This window comes from Ixodes scapularis, unplaced genomic scaffold (assembly GCF_016920785.2).
Source record: "Ixodes scapularis isolate PalLabHiFi unplaced genomic scaffold, ASM1692078v2 PGA_scaffold6__148_contigs__length_123643588, whole genome shotgun sequence".
NCBI lineage: Eukaryota > Metazoa > Arthropoda > Arachnida > Ixodida > Ixodidae > Ixodes > Ixodes scapularis.
Window position 1 is genome coordinate 98476395 of NW_024609881.1, and position 17523 is coordinate 98493917.

At 43.3% G+C, this 17523-nt stretch overlaps 1 protein-coding gene across 1 annotated transcript; it reads left to right on the plus strand.

Annotated features, from left to right (window-relative positions):
• Positions 1-8698: 8698 nt before the first annotated feature.
• LOC115309658 (chymotrypsin inhibitor-like) lies at positions 8699-10267 on the plus strand. The gene is made up of 2 exons (XM_040221252.1): positions 8699-8762; positions 10050-10267. The coding sequence occupies exons 1-2, from the start codon at positions 8699-8701 to the stop codon at positions 10250-10252; spliced, it is 267 nt and encodes an 88-aa protein (XP_040077186.1). The 3' UTR covers positions 10253-10267.
• Positions 10268-17523: the final 7256 nt, after the last annotated feature.

Genomic DNA, 17523 nt, shown 5'->3' on the forward strand with positions numbered 1-17523 from the left:
TTAATGAATTCCGGTAAGGCATATCTTAGGGAACAAGCGAGTTTATTTTGTACCCTGCGCCTCATTATAAGAGCAAATATCAGGAATATTGTTACATACTAGGTAGATTGGAACATTTCACAATCACGCAGACAAAATAATTGGTCAGTTAAGCTTTTTATGTCAAGTTCATGGTATTATAAACGGTGCTAAAATGACTTCGTACATGTATTTATGCGCAGATCTAGGACACTGGTAGCGCGAACACGGCGTTTACGCTTTCCAGCATGGGCGATAGACCTGTCAGACAAACGAAGGACATATGGACAACCGAGAAAGACGGCATAAACTACACACTCAGAAAAAAGAAGGGTATATTCTTACACCCCTTGTCCCGTAGACGACACCCCAAAATTTCAGTTCGACGTACAGAGCGCTGTTGTCGAACAGACGGCCTCTACCTTTATGAGGTGCTTGAGAGCGGTGAGATATACCTCATTAAATAGCTAAAGTACGTATCAAAGACTGCAGCGAGAAAACACAGAGGTTTTGCAGTAATGCCAAGAAAACACCTATTACATTTTTTTGTAGTCATTAACACGTACATTAGCTGTTTTAATAAGTTCCACCACTACCCCATCTAGCCACCTGTAAACGTTGAGGCCGTCTGTTCGACGTCAGCGCTCTGTACGTCGGACTGAAGCTTTGGGGTGTCGTAAGAATATAGCCTTTTTTCTGAGAGTGTACGCAGTAACGCTGGATCGGTAACTCTGTGTACATGCAGAATAAATTGAAGGTCCCGCCATATAGTCCAATTTGTATTAATTTTGTACAGCTTTATTATTTCTCCCCATTAATATGTGCGAAGATACTTGTTCTGCTTTCAGCGCATCACCCGCATGTTCGAAATATTTGAAACTAGAAAAAAGCCAGAGAACACGTGCCCGATACAAACTGGCCGGTATAGAAAATAATGGAAAGACACACCTTATGCATAGCCCACATACTTCATTCTTTGCGTTTTAAATGTTTTAACTGCTCGTAAACAGGCTCGACGGGGTCATTTTTTTATAAAGATAGGACGGGCATATCAGCAATATATAAGCACCACCGGAATGCCGTCGAACCCTCAACACATTCTGCATTACTTTCGATTGTTATTTTCCTTACAATCGTCGCTCGTTTTTCCATACCTGCTTTGGAAGAAAGGATTGGGCCTTAAATACACTCTAAACAAAGGGGGTATTTTTACTCCCTTTGTCCCATATAATACACCCCAAAATGTCCGTTCGACATACCGCACAGTGATGCCGATTGTCGGTATTAACTTTCGCGAAGGGCTTGATAGCCGTGGTGTACAACTTAATAAATAGCTAATGTACGTGTTATTGGTAAAAAAAATGGGGGTTTTCTTGGCCCTACTGCAAAACCTCAGTGTTTCCCTTCTGTGGTATTTGACGCGTACTTTAGCTATTTACAAAGTTATATCGCACCGTTATCAAACCTCTCGTCAAATTTGTGGCCGTCTGTTCGACTATAGTGCCAGTACGTCGAGCTGAAGTTTTGGGGTGCATTATATGGGACAAAAGGGTGCAAGGTGATACCCTTTATTGAAGTGTATAGCGAAGTTTAACATCGAACACTGGCGGAGAAAAATTATGTAACTAAAAGAATTCCTCCTTTACAATTATATTAATGCTACATCCTATTCGGTACGACCGAAATAACAAAAGGTATCCGGGTTAATTTCCGGCGAAGAGACAAAATGCACGGGCATTTTCCCGTAGAAATGCACAGGAGCACCGCAAAGTCGGACTAGCATGGTTGCTTCAAACTGCTTACCGGAAGTCGCCTAAACACTAGCATAGTTGAACTTCTCACGTACATTATAATAAGTCTATGTTGGAATACGTACTTTTCCAAACACAGCGTCGAGATGGCGTCCCACCGTAATTTATCCTCTATAGAAGTCACAGTTTTGGAACTAAAATTTAATGGCACTTCAAACCATAGAGTTATTATAATGTATGCTAGAGGTTCAACTGGCGCTAGTGTGGTGCTGCAAATTGAAGCAGACAGCAACCAGTCTGAACTTGACTGCCGGTAATGCATTTCTATGGGAAAAAGAGAGCGCATTTTCTCTCTGCGCTCGATTATAAGAGCAAATATCACGAATAATTTGCACGTACTAGGCACATTGGAACATTTCTCAGTCACGCAGAAGAAATAATTGGTCAGTTACGGCGTTTTTATTTGAAAATCGTGGTATGAAAAACGGTGATAAAACTGCTTCGTACATGTATTTATGTTCACTGTCGGACACTGTTAGCGCGAACACGGCGTCGGCGCTTTCCAGCGTCTGGGATATACGTGCCAAACGAACAAAGGACAGGTGGAAAACTGGAAGAACTACGCTGGAACACTGGATAAGTAACTCCTTGTGCACGCAGATGATCAAAATAAACTGAAAGCCACGTAATATAGTCCGATTTCCAATAAATAAGTACTGTTTTATTCTTTCTGCTCGTGAATATGTGCGAAGATGCTTGTTCTAGGTTCAAATCATCACTCGCACGCTGCAGATCTTTGAAAATAGGAAGAAGCAGAAAAGAACAGGTGCCCGATAAACACTGCCCGACATAGGAAATACTAAAACGACACACTTTTTGTAACCCACGTACTTTATTTTTTTACGTCCGAATGTTTTTTTAACCGATCGCGAAAATGAGCACGACGGGGTCAATTTCATATAATGACAGGCTTATATATTGGCAATATGTAAGCGCCGCCGGAATGCTAGCTAACCTTGAACACACTCTACATTCCTTTCGTTCGTTATTTTGCTTAGAATCGTCGCTCGTTTTTACATACCTGCCATGGTACAGAGATTTGGGCCTGAAATCCAGCGACGTTTAACATCGCTCAGTGGTAAGGAAAAATGCTATAAATAAAGCAAATACGCTTTCCCAATATTAATAAAGGTATATACTATCCGGTACAACCGAAATAACAAAAGTTATTCATGTTATTTTCCGGCGAAGAGACAAAACGCACGCGCGTTTTCCCATAGGGATGCACAGGAGCACTGCAAAAGTAGACTGGTTGCTGTCTGCTTCAATTTGCCTCCCGGAAGTCGCGTAGACACTAGCGCCAGTTGAACCTCTAGTGTACATTATGATAACTCTATGCTTCAAACGACGGGAAGAGGCCTGACGGGAAGAGGCCTGACGGGAAGAGGGCGGAGGGAAGGGGGCGGCAGGGGGGGGGGGGGGGGGCGGGGCGTTTTTTTTTTGACTGGAGTTCACAACTGAGATTATCAACTAACGTTGTCTATACACGAACGCGCTGCTGTGACGTCACACGGATGCGGTGGCGCCGCTGTCGTAACGGTGCATACGCGGACGCTTCAATAGACCGATCTCACTAAAGGCCCGTTCACACGTTTGCGTTCGGGGCGACCACTATGCTTACGAAAGAATGCAACCGCTGCGACTTCAACGACAAGTTTGCGCGACGTGTACACACACATGCAACCGCATGCAACCACACGAATCAACAGCCAATGAGAAACAAGCTTCAGCTCTTGCTCCTATAGCCATTAGTAAGCAATCCAGCTACGCTTACAAACTTGGCGGACGGTTTCGGGCCCGACGCGAGGTCCTCACCGAAGCAGCCGGAGGTACCGACTACAGCGTACAGTCATGAAGATCTGCTGCATAAATGCTGGTTCTGACATCTGCAACGAGCCCGTTATCCACGACTGCGTCCGTTGTGACCAGAGCGACCGCTCTCCGCCGCGCGTACACTCCTGCAACCACTGCCACAAGCGCAGCGGGTCGGCAGCACGGCGACCGCCTCTCCGCCGCCGTCAGCTCTTCAGCGGTGCCTCTAAAAGGAAGGGGACGCGCTGCCACTCACTTGCGTAACAGAAAATAGACAGACCGTCCTCTATGATCACAAACTTTTTTTTCAGGATACGCTTGCAGGGTAGTGCATTAAAAAAAGAGAAAAAGATGCAGTACGCCGTCTTGCACGATCACGACTTTAATACACGACTTTGACAACACTACAAATCTCGCCACACACATTTTCTACGATTAGAAAAGACAATGTAATCTTAGCAGCGATATAGCGACGTAGAAATATAATTTCATGATCAGCTAGACGTTGCGAGCGAGACGTTGTTAGCGTTGAGGATTGCTAACACTAATCACCTTTCTCGGGTGATGAAAACGGGTGAAAATTCGCATCATTTATACGGTACGCACCAGTAATACCTTGAGCTTGAGCACACGCATCGAGTGAGCCAAGAAAGAAATCCGGGCGATGTCCAAGGACACAAATGCTTAGAAAGCACCACTGTAGTCGAAGTAAACAAACACGACGGCACGAGCGTTTCTGCTGTCTTGAGAGTGCCGCCACGAGATCGCCGCACGAGTAGGTGGATCTTCCCTTGCAGTACGTGCTGGGTTATCATAACGACACACGACGAAAATTGACAGTCAAGGGTAGCGCTTTTACGGGGAAGGATGAGCTTCCACCACGCCGTCCACGCCAACGATCACCACCGACGCCATGTTTTGCAGATAGAAGGAGCCCGGCACGACCGGCATGCAACGCGCGCGACCGAGCTCACCTCGACCTGTGATTGTTCTGTCGCTTCCGTCGTTTTCGAACGTAACGAAAAAGTTCAGCCCGGCGCAGCTGCTTGCGTTGCGAACGAACACGAACAAAACGACCATTTGGCGCTTCGTTGCTATGGCAACTCGTCGTTCCAACCGGTTGCATTCGTTTGTAAGCGTAGTGGTCGCTCCTAACGCAACTGTGTGAACGGGCCTTAAGCGTTTCAGGCATGCGTGACGCCTCCATAACTATAGCTAAAGTGAACTAGAGGAGGGATAGTGATTTCAGAGAGCGCTCACGGCTGCCGCACTTCATATGGACGGCACGAGAGGGCGCCACTAAAGCATGGGCTGTACTAGCGCAAGCTTCGCATTACATTTGATGCGCTACTTTCGTTGTCGTTGTCATCTTCGTTGCCGTCGTAGTCCAATCCGCATTGCGCTTCATTCGTAATAAGCGACAGAAAACACGGTGGAAAGATCTGAACAAAAGCCAGTACGCGCTGCCAAACCGCGAAGTCAAACCTGCTCGCCGAAGGCCCCTGGAAAGCTTGGATCCTTCAGCCCATGCTACCGCAGCGCCGCCGGTATATCCTGGATCTTTCTACGCTCGCTGCTTTATAGCAATGCATGGGGCGCGTCGGCGCTATAAAGTTATTACAATAAACGCTAGAGACTCAGCTGGCGCTAGTGTCTACGGGACTTCTAGTTGCAAATTGAAGCAGACAGAAACCAGTCTACTTTTCAGTCTTACTTTGTATGCTTATGAGAAAACTTACATGATAGTTTTCTTTCCGCCAGCGATTAATAGAAATCAGCGTAGTTTCTTTACTCGTAACGCGTACCATGCACCTTTATTCGCATTATAAAAGTCTAATTACTTTAGCTAAGGTTTTTTTTTTTATTTCTGAGAGATCTTTAAGTCAGGAAAAATTTAAACCCAGGTTTATGTTGTACAGCATGATATGTCAATACAAAATATCAATTCAAGCAAAAAGAGCAATTAAATATCAAAAAGATAAAAAAAACACTTGGTTACAGCTTTATTTCGATTATTCATGCACAGTTTGTTCCTAATCCAGTACATGTTCTGCGTCTCACTTATCCATGCTTCGTTCTTGTCGCCTGATTTGATTGTTTTATTTGCCACATATTAGCATCCTTTTGGTGTTTTGTCAAGCCGATTAACTTTATGTGCTTCATAGCTTTGTCTATATGCGTAAATACGTGCCCTATAATAGGCAGTCTGCAACGTCAACAGGTATCATGCATGTGTATTGGGCTATTTTAGCGCAGTATTCGGCGCTATGAATTCGAAAGAAAAACGCTCTAACTGAAACATATTTTTGTACATCTGATTACAAAATATTAAAAAAATTTTATTATGTCACAACACTAAGCAATATCTGCTCGTATAATCGAGCGTGAAGAGAAATCGCATTTGAGTGTTCCCATAGGAATGCATTACCGGAGGTCAAATTTAGACTGGCTGCTGTCTGCTTCAAAATGCAACGGCACATCGACGTCACCTGAGCCTCTACCGTTTATTGTAATAACTCTATGGTCGGCGCCTGATCGCGATACCCTTCCTCTAGTTCACTGTTCTGTAGTTCATAGAACTCCAGTCCAGGAGTCACCTTTTGCAGATCCTCAGCGGGGATGTCCCGCGTGCCGAAAGTCTTGTTTTTCTACAATGGATGGCAGCAGCAGTGCCGTAAAAAACTGGCTGTGAGATCGCCCTATTCACGCAATCTTGGTTTCTGCGCTCTCCCAGTGCTCACATCGAGTGTGGATAAACGCGGGCTGGTTGGTAAACGCCGTCTTCGATACTTGCAGACTGGGGTCGCTCCTGCGGTCCAAATGAAGTCTACAAAAGATGCGTGGGCAGCAGCTGCGCTGAACACAAGTGTCATGGCCGTGAGCGCCTCGTCTGCACCAATGACTGCGTCAACGGCTGCTTCTGCGCGCCTGGCTTCTACCGCAAACGTGACGGACGTTGCGTTCGCAAAAGCCGCTGCTGAGTTCTTCCGGATTCAAGATGCCCGTAGGCCATCTCCGGAAGCATTGCACGGAGCTCAAATGCAATAATTAATTTCTCGCTCAAAATTATGCTTTTGGGATCATCAGGACATGCGATTAATAAAGTATCTAATCTTATTATGTACTATGTAGTGTTGTTTTCTTGCATCTTTGAGGAAGTCTGGGATTGCACGATGAAGGAAATGACGAATATTTATTGCCTCAACTGGCTCAAAAAACACATAACTCTTCCAGAAGCTTTTTTTCTTCTTTTAAATAAAACCTTTGGAAGGGCGCGTTTTATCACATCGGACCTTGGAATTGCTCTTGCCTTTCGCAAAAATTAAAATTTTCGGTCGCTGTTTAACAGCAAGAACGTTGCTTCACACTTCCTTTATGTATACTCTTTTAATAGATGTAACCAAATTAGATAAATCATTATTGCTCAAAGGTGTATCGCTAAAATATTACTTTTTTTTGGCCAAAGTACTGCCAACGAAATTTATTCCGAGGTCAAATGCAACATTTTGAATAAAGTAGAACTCTAGTTCAAGCCAAGCCTCTAAAGCACTTTTATTCGGTCATATTGCAAAGCTTTGAAGGAGATATTATCAGCTATACCTGATAATATTTGTGAGCATGTGAAGCGCTCTCAGCTCTTGCTGGTAAAAGCATAAAGCCATTTCTTAGCTCCTGCCAAAATCGAAACGGCCGTTTATTTGTTTATCAACACAAAGTCATGACATTTATGCAAAAAGTTGAACATTTGCCACTTTTTGTTGCATACAAAAGAAGCAGTAGAGCACCCAAATGTAGCACGCTCGCAGATTTTAGTTCCGTTCAGCGTGTTCCACTTTTAATTCTTTACAACCTTAATTTAGGTGACGACATTTGAATGGACACTCAGCTCCTAAAAAACTGTTTTTAATTCTGGAAAGAAGACGTATGGTCGCAACATAAGCTTTCCTCTATTAAATAAATTCGCGCATGATTAATGTTGTCAGACAGATCTTAATTGTCGCTACACAAACCTTGCGCATGACTCGGGAGGTTTTGAACATAAAGCTTGCTCAAGATTTGGAAGATTTTGAACATAAATTATGAGTAAGATTCGCCACATAAAATTTACCCAAAATTCTCGAGTTTGGGAAGATTTTGAACATTAATCTTGCACAAGATTCTTAACGTAAATCTTCCGAGAGACTCGCCAGAGATCTCATAACGTGTATATTGCACGGAACACTTCATTCCGGCGAAGGTTGATCTTATTACACACGTGTGCAATGCAGACACCTAATGAAATATTTTTGACGGAAGGGATCAGTGTACCGAGGAGAAACACTTCTCACTTCGGGAATCTTTATTTTTTGAACTGCGTTTCATAACCAAGGACTGTAGACGAACAATTTTGGAAAGTCAGGGGAATATACTCTCCATAAATAGTGAAGCTCCCGAATGTGTGGACATATTAACCGCGTACTCCCGCATTGTGTTCTGCTTCCAAAAATTTTTCATTCCACAATTATGCAATATCGACCACGTCTCATTTGTCATATTTTATCAAACTGTATTTGTGTGACAACATCTGCCCGATAAAAAATGTAAATCATTGTGAAAACGTTGCAACGAATGTTCGTAGAACTATCAATCCTCATTTCAGTGATCCGGCAGAAAAAAACCACGCATGTAAAAAAAAACGTTTTTGTTAACTTCTTTTTTTTTTTTTTTTTTTTTTTTTGCAGCCGGCTGCAGATTTTTACTTTAGATGACCCCACACCAGGACATCAGAGAGACCACAGGTTATCTGAGGTGTCCATCCGTAATTTGACCTTAGCAGCTCTTGCACCGGGAAATTCTAATCAATTTATCAATCAGACGACGTCATTAGGAACAAAGTATTAAGAACCTCGTCTGGTGATAATTCCGTTGGTTTTTATCTATATTTCAAGTGTTATTTGTTCTATTCGGCTTAAGCCATTGACTTCGTTCTCGCGACAGAAACTCTAAAAGATATAAAAACCTGTCGATTAGGATCGAAGACTATAGACAATTGTTCTACAGCAACCAAACATCGAAACATGAAGGTGCTTCTGATCTCCGGCTTTCTGGTTCTTCTGGCGGTCACTACAGCCTCTGCAAGAAGTAAGACATCTTTGAAGCTGGTTCTTCTTTCACTTATTTTAGATTTGTATACCTTTACCGCTGCGACAAAGAGAAAGCGGTTGCTGACTCAGCTTAAAGAACGCGCAAATACTTTGAGCAATACTTGACTAAACACATGTAGTCGCGCCATTTATTTATGCTCCGTCTTGCATTAACTCTAACCGCAGCCAACACTACGATACTACGGTGCCAACCAAGCAGTGCCACGACTGCATCATCAAGGCACTCATCATCTTTGTGCAATTGCTATCACCGTCTACTACAATCACGCACATTGAATTCTAAGAGATCCTGCGCTCTTTATGCGCGTGATTGGTTGAGTCGTGTATATCGGACGCACAAAGACGTCTAGCGCCGTCATGATGTGCTCTTTCGGCGCTGCTTGAGTGGCTCCATCGAATCATAGAATTTGGTGACGGTCTGATGTATTCTTCAACGAAGCATAAACACCCGAAAATGGAATCTTCTTTCTAATCAGGAAGAGCGTTTTACTCTGTCAACATTTTACCCCGCGCCGGTTTCAACTGAATGCTGCACAATAATTTAGCTCTAAGGCTCTTCTATTTATAAGATGTAGAGAAAACTACTTTATATTGTCACAAGATTGAGTGTGTAGAGTCATCATCACGCAAAACAAACGAATTCAGGCCTTACATTGCAATATATTTTTTGTAATAATCCGTCGAGCTTTTACACGCATTCCCATAGTCTCCTGTCACTTGCAATTTTTTTTATTTCACTTTAGATTTATGGTACTTGTTCGGTTTACGTATAACAGGTTCCTCCTGCTAATTATATTTGTTTTAATTACTCATTTCCGTATGCGTCAGCCGCGTGTTTTTTTTAGAGTACATACTCCGACAACACAAGTTGGGACAGTTTAGTGGTCGCTGAAGGGGGTAAAATGTCTCATGATATGCTTTACATGTGCTAAGACATGCAGCCGACTGCCACAATGAAACAAGAACAAAACGTGGAAGTAACTTTCAACCTCGTTTTTTTTTAAGAACATTAACATAACGTCGGTACTCCCTGCATAGCTTATGTGCTAGCCCTCCTGAGCGGCGCATCGGCCAGCTCGTGGTGTCGCACCTTGTGCCAATCGTCCCCACTGTAAGTACAGAAAACCTGTCACTGGCTGTACACGTGACGTTTAGAGTGCATTTTATTTTATTTTAAACGTGCTCACGTTATATTTTTTTTATTATAATCTAGCTAGGGTGTACGAAATGATGCGTGATTTGATCCTCGCTCTATTACTTGCAGTATCCCCCGGATGGAGCCGGAAGTGCGGTCCCAATGAGGTCTTCAAGCAATGCGTGGGCAGCAGCTGTGCCGAACTCAAGTGCGGCATGGAACGCATGCCACTCGCTTGCACCATGGACTGCGTCAGCGGCTGTTTCTGCGCTCCAGGCTTCTACCGTAAGGGGCACACGGAATGCGTTCGCCGGAGCGAGTGCCGAATCTAGCCCTTCAAGCTCATGCCTAAGGCTTGAATGAATTTCGAGGCCGTTCCGGACCTCACTGGCGAGAGTGAACACTTCCTAAATAAAACCTAGATTGTATGCGAAAAACTTCCGTGTTTTCATGTTCTTACTTGCGAATTCGCGCGTGCCGAAGTGTAACGACCTAAGTCAATGTAGGTTTGCTCCCCAGAATAAGTCAACATATCGCAGATTATTTCTACTCAAAGCATAGGAAAACAAATGCAGCTGTGATGAAAATGACATGGACGTCCATTACCACAGGTTAAAATTTTATTTTAAACTATTCCACAGAATGCTTCGCCTTGTCAAAACTATCTACCCTCTGAATACTGTTTTATTGAGGTACAAGTTCCTTTTGAAAGCGAACTCAAGGTAGTAATGTTGAAGTTTCAAAATTAAAAAAAAAAATCTATATTATCAAAATCGATGCAATGTGTAGGGGCACACAAAGAAGTATAAGTGAGAGTCATGTTTATTTATATCTCTTCTGTTGTTAATGCAATAGCTTTTAAGCGATATCAATGTTTAAGTCAAAATTTACCAGTTAAATAGTCTCAAAAATGCACGAGAACATAAATACATATCACCATGACAAACAAGCATTCCTTGTTTCTACGAAAACTTTTAAACATTCCTAAAAATGTAGCGTACAAAAAAAACGATACTGTTTTCGTCAACACTTGATAGCCACGGCGGAAGCCGGAGAGGAGTGGGAACGAGGAGACTGAAGATAGGAAGTAGCTTACAATGCATTCTCTATCGCCGTACGCGTTTGCTACCAATATCCTTGTTGGGGCATGTACTGTAGATAAGATGAATTTACATTGTTATCTTCATCATTCGTTCAATGCATACGCGCCGAGAGACCGTGGGAGAGGAGAAGACGAGAGGTTCGGGTACTTCAGAGCGCCGAGGTTTGATTAGACCACGCACAGCCGGCTTTCGGCCAATGGCACCTCTCCCATTGGCCTCCTATGCTTTGCAATGGCTGGCCAAACTCTCTCTCCATACGGCTCTGTGCAAACCTCAAGCGAGTTGCCTTTGTTTCCACTGCACTCGTCGAACGTGTTCGTGTGCGAGAGCAAAACGACGGACGCCAGCGTTCGGCGTTCTAACGCGTTGGACGAGTACAGGGGGGACAAAGGACAAAGCTTTAGGTCTACCCTCTAAACATTCCAATCAGAGGCACCCGCACAATTTTCTTTCCTCCTCTCCCTTCATTTTTCGGCGCATATCGCAATCTGGCTTTTGAGTACCAAATGGTACAAAACTCATCCCCACAAGATAATTATTACTTAGTTACGTATATTCTAGAGTCTAATGGCAGCCAACGTTACGATCGCCTATCAGACTAAGAAGTGCAGGGAGTTCCCTGTGAAAATAAACCCATGTTTTTTTGTTTTCTTTTTCCGTCTTGGTAAATACGTTATGCAACGCTGAAGGCTCAAGCTCCGCGGGAACGTGACGCTAGCGTTTGGGATAGGACGTGAAAGTTTGGGAACATGACGTTACCTGGATAAAAATATATTGAGAAAAATGACATTTTTCTACGAGCCGACGTCTCATATCCTCAAAACAAAACTCGACGTTATGGACGCTTGTGAACTTTATATCAGTCGAAAGCACCTTTTCAGCGAGAAAGGGGATATTGTTTTCTTTCTTGCTGACAGGTTTGTTTCTCTTTCAGAGAGATAGATGCTACGGGCTCCCACAATGGGAGCCCGTAGTGTCTACGTTGTTCTGATAATATTAGGCGAAGGTGGACGTCGGATAGAGAATTTTCATTCTTCTTAATAATCTTTTTAATCTAGGTAAAGTCATGTTGGCAAACTTCCACGTTGTATCCCAAACTCCTAAATCATATTCTCACGGAGTTTTATATTTCTGCGATGAATCGCTTATTTACACGGGACGAAAAACGCGGCTCTTTTTTTTTTTTTGGAAATCCCTGAATAAGACCCGACTTGCCATGGTATGTGACTAGAGGCTTTATTTTAGCCCGGGTTATGTTCTCGAATTCCTGCTGGAATCGTGAAAAAGATAATACGTAAAATACGTCATGTTAGCGCCCTTTCTGTGGCATCAGCCATTCTCGGGGCTGCCTATAAGGGTGCGGTGAGGTCAGCATTCCTGAACTGTAGCTCAAAGTTCAAATAAAAAAACGGTTGATTTAACTGGTCTTCTCGAAACTACAACGCTGCTCAACAAATATTTATATCAAGTGATTCTTAAACTAGGTACAGCCAATACGAAGTGTTAGAAAATATTTTTTTCTTTTATTTATTTTTTTAGTTTAGAAAATTTAGAATTAAGAAATATTTTTTTTTATTTTAGAAAACTTAGAAAATATTTAAAGACATCGATTCCAAATGTTCATACATTTTAGATCTTTATCATGTCTGGAGTAAAACAATGTGGTTGATTTAAGTATTGAGAATACACATAAAATGTCAATAGATATTTACTATACTACGTAATCATCAACCTTGTGGGCAATCAATACAAACGGTAACAAGAAAATAAAAATATATCTTTAGAAAATCAATTTTAGAACTCTGAAAATGTTGTTTCAAAGAAGCCTGGTTGGAAGGATATAGCACGTTTTTACAAGTTTCACCGACATGACCTAATCAATGATAATTCATGCTGGTGACACCCATGAAGGTGCTCAGTTATGTTCTAAGCTATGCAATGATAATTGCTTTGTGTCATAACTGTTAATGGTTCCTTTTTCACAAAGAACCTGAATGTGAGCTCAAATGCCCTGGGTAGCAAGTTTGGAAATACCTGTTAACGAATTACCGCAGAGACCGAGAATAAGCTTCTTCTTTTTTAATGATCCGTAGTAATTCAGGCTACCACAATAAAATATGAGCATTCCGAGCAAATTCAACATCTTGTAAACAAGAGTCATTACTGCGAAAAAAGGTTTTGACGTATTCCATCATGTGGAACTATGTGTTTTGATTATATAAATCGCCTCAGCTCTAATCATGCTGCCAGGGGAACGCAGGATAGGTTGATAACCGTAACGATCAATCGGCTAAGTAAAATTTATTAATTAAATTCCTAATTGGTGAAAAATGGCATGTGGTTCCAATCAGCAACTTGCTAATCGTCATCGAAAACCACTAAGGGCCGGTTGCACCAACGCCGCTTACCTTAACCCAAAGCGGCACTTTCCTAAGCCGGCTTAGCGCCCTAAACCGAGCTCAGGTAAGCACGGGTTTAAATTCCGGTTGCACCAAGGTTAAGCCGGCTTTACAGACGCGCCCCTAGCTAAACGCTGGATTTGCCTAGGGAATGTAGGGACAAACAGAGCGAACTAGGGAACGCTGAGAGCGACGAATACGATTGGCGGAGAGGAATCACGTGATGTAAACAAAAAAAAAAAAAACTGCCGTAGTAGTTGTCGTCGGCGTCTGCTTTTCGCTGTATTTCTTCGGTGAGTAACAAATTAAAGGTCTCCAAATTCAATCATTTTTTCGTTTAACTTTCAATAACAGAAGTCAAAGCTTCAAATAAACACGAATGCTCTTTACATCTGTGACTGTGTGTTTAATATCGGTTGATAACAGGATATTTTGACAGTGGTAGTAGTTTTCGTGCTCACATTTTGAGGCGAAGGAGCCATCGGGGGCCCCAAATCTCACCGAACGCGAGAAGGACACTCTACTCGCTACATCGCTGAAGACAAAACATCATGGATATAAGTAGGCAGGTAAGATGACTACTAAAACCAAGTCAAGCCTGAGACCGATGAAGTTCAAAACAGTGACGAACTCGCCACGGCAGCTGCGAAAATGCCCGGAAATTGTCGAATAGAAGTTGTCGAGAGGTCAGGTCACGAGACCTTGCATCGACGGTACTCGTTGCTATCAGCAAGGTGACAAAACTGCACTGTACCGTCGTTGAACATCCGCTGCAGCCTCAAACGGACTTCAATTTCACACTGTCGAGTTCAGAAAAAAAAAAAAAAAAAACTCCCACTAGTACATCACATCGTGCCGATAAGAACGGTCGTCTCTTCGCATCACCTGCCCCAGCCTGCCCCGGTACAGCAATGCACGAATCTAACATAGTAGTCGTTACGATTTGTCGTCGCCACGAATGAAAGATATAAAGCAAAATGTTCCTAAAAAATCGCGATCACCAAAAAAGTTACGGAGGACACAACAAGGCGCAACTTTCAAGTGAATTTTATTGAAAACGTGTTCCGGTATATAGTCTCAACCATCGTCACAATGACAAAAAACGACAAAAGTAAAGGGAAAACACCATCACAGAGCACAACTCGGAAACAACAGTATCTCGTTCTCGGGAAACGAATGAAAGATCTAAAGCAAAGTATATAAAAAAAATGCGATCACCAAGAAAGTTACAGTTATGGAACGATACAGTTTTCTGAAGCCAAGATTCTACTCGCGAGATAAGGAAAATTCACTGAAGATTGTCTCAAAACTCAGAAAACGAAAGAAATTGAATTTTCGCTGTTTTATTACTTAAAAGCGCCGCAATCTAATGCAAACGGCAGAGGTGTCGACAATCAGCTGATCGCCGAGATCATGTACTGCCACTATTCAACGCGCTGATCATATTGAAGGATACGCGCTGCAAGTGTAGATAAACAAGGTGGTAAATAACAATACGTTACAGCTATGCGAAAATTAGTAAGTACATACGAATAAGCTCGTTGACAGAAGAACCAACGGGAATACAGACGTGAGCCCCACAGCTCCGTACGTTTCTCGGTTAGGGCTAACACGCCCTGAAAGTGGAGAGCCAACTTGAAAACAGGGGTCGATCAACACTTCACGCGACAATATTTTGCATCCTTGTCACAATCGAAAGTCATTTTGTCGAAACTTTCACGCTGATGTAGCCTAAAACACTTTGCACAACCAATTTCGTCCACCGCGTCGACCGTGACAAACCAGCCGCCATGTTTTTAATCCAGGATTAAGAAACAACCAGAAGCAAAGCGCCCAATGTTGGGCGCTTAAGTTAAGCGTAGTTTAGTGCTAGGTTTAGCGATAAGCGAGTTTGGTGCAACCGAACGAAACCGAAACTAAGCTTAAGTTCCCGGCTAAGCTCCGCTTTGCGCTAAGCGACGTTGGTGCAACCGGCCCTAAATCAGTCATTTTCCCAAAGACTTTGAGCGCGTCAGAAGCGCAGTAGTGCGCAAAATTTACCACTCGCACAGCTGGAGCAAGGCTACCAATGCGAGAAGGCGCCCGTGCGATTTTTCCGTCTCTTATCATAGCCCCAGCTTTGTACCTATTGCACGAGTGGCACTTTTAGTGCTACTACGCTTCCCACGCGCTCAAAATACATTTCAAATTATGGATTTAGTGGTTTTGGATGAAGCAGCAAATTTCTAGTTGGAGCCATATGTTTATTTCACTACCTAAAAAGTTAAACAAATTTTACTTAAAGGATAATTGAAGCGGCTTAGTATTTGACTAAAAACATTTAAGTCGTCTTCATCTAGGATCATGAACATAGAAAGTATTGTTGTTGTTTTTTTTTTCAATTCGGTGCATGGAGGTGTCAGAAAATTATATTCAATGTACCACTGAAACCTTATCTTCGCGGGGCGTTGCGTTATAAGATGGGTTTTTGGCATCTCCGATATCGCACAACTTCAGCGTCAATCAAAGCTATGCACGCTCACTCTTGCTATTTTCAAAAAGGTCTTGTGGGACGTCACGACTGGTGTCAGTGCGGGTTAACATACCTTGTAAGCTTGCAATAGCACGAGCTACCCAAACAATCGGCACTCACTTGGCGGCCGATGACGTGCCGACTGGCAGAGCTTTCTCGTGTTTTCACGCGTTTAGTTACATCTTCGGGGAAAACGAATGTGATACTCAGCACGGTGCTTTTAACCCAAGACTGGAGCAGAAGAACTTTTGCTTTCGGCGGAAGATAATTTAGCAGTGACAGACAGCGTCTCTAAATTAGCTAATCATTTTATTCAAAGACCTCCTCATACATGACTTCCTCCTACGTCACATCGCGTACTTTTGGCCACCATAAAAGAGCGAGAGACGTTAGCTGCCTTTGAAGGACTTTTGAGTGACGGATTAAGCTTCTATAATCATCTGAGAGGAGAATAGCAAAGCCTGGGAAAGTCTGAAGGCACGAAACAGGGTCCTGGTAAGTCTCGGAGTTCCTTCTTTCCCTCTTCTCTGGTGGCCATCGGAGCGTTTTTTAATGCCGTCATGAGCAAGCCATGTATATAAAGAACTGAAACCGCCACAAAACCACCGAACATCCTGTTTTAAAGGTCCCGCGCACAACCCTCATCCTCATCACAAATGGAGCTAAGAGAGGCCACCTACAAAGCACAACCACCTTTTGGTTTAGACAAAACACCTTCTAGACAGCTAGATGCCACAAAAATATACAGTGCCTTTGAACTACGACACAGACACAATGACACCTTTGGTTTGCTAAGACGAAAAGCTTCTGAACTCCTATCTGAGGCTTAAGTAATCACACTTCAGATCTTCACGCGTACACGCATACCGCCTCGATGCAGCGATGCCACCTCTAGAGAATTTCTCGCTGGGCTTACGGCCCTGTTGGTACCAAATCCCAATATCTTCGCGTTGTATACTTAAACACACAGATGATTGTCCCACGGGCCGACACTTTCAGCGCCCTACCACGCGGGTATTAAGTGTTGTCGCCGCCAAAACTACTGCTGTTGCGATGTATACCGCCAAATATCGTCAGCCTCCATCGTGTCTCCGCCGTCCTCGGTGATCACCGGTACGTCGCCGTCATGGTTAGGGAGTTTTCGTAGATCGTTTTCGCCGTCCCGCAACGCCCTCAGCAACCCGCTATGGTTCCCGCAACTTTACAGTCAAGCTTATCGGCGCGCGAGCGCAGTAGCAATTTTTTTTTTTGGGGGGAGGGCTTAGCGGAGGGGGAACGCGGTCTACGAAAACTCCCTAACGTTCTGTTTTTTGTCACGAGCAGTCTTATCTCCAACCACAAATAACGAGGGGAAAGGGTCACCCTCGTCTCCTTCTTGCCAAATAGTGGGACGTTCAAAAGGACCAATCATGGCCCTGGATTTTCCCAATTCATTTACTCTCTGAGGAAGTTCCAATACGATGCCGGTTCCTCACGCATAAGTGGGGAAAGGTACAAAAACAACGTCTCGGGACAGGTTGTAATCCCATTCTCCCCCATCTCGCCCTAAAGCAAAACTGCTGGGCCGATTTGAATAAAGTTTATTCTCT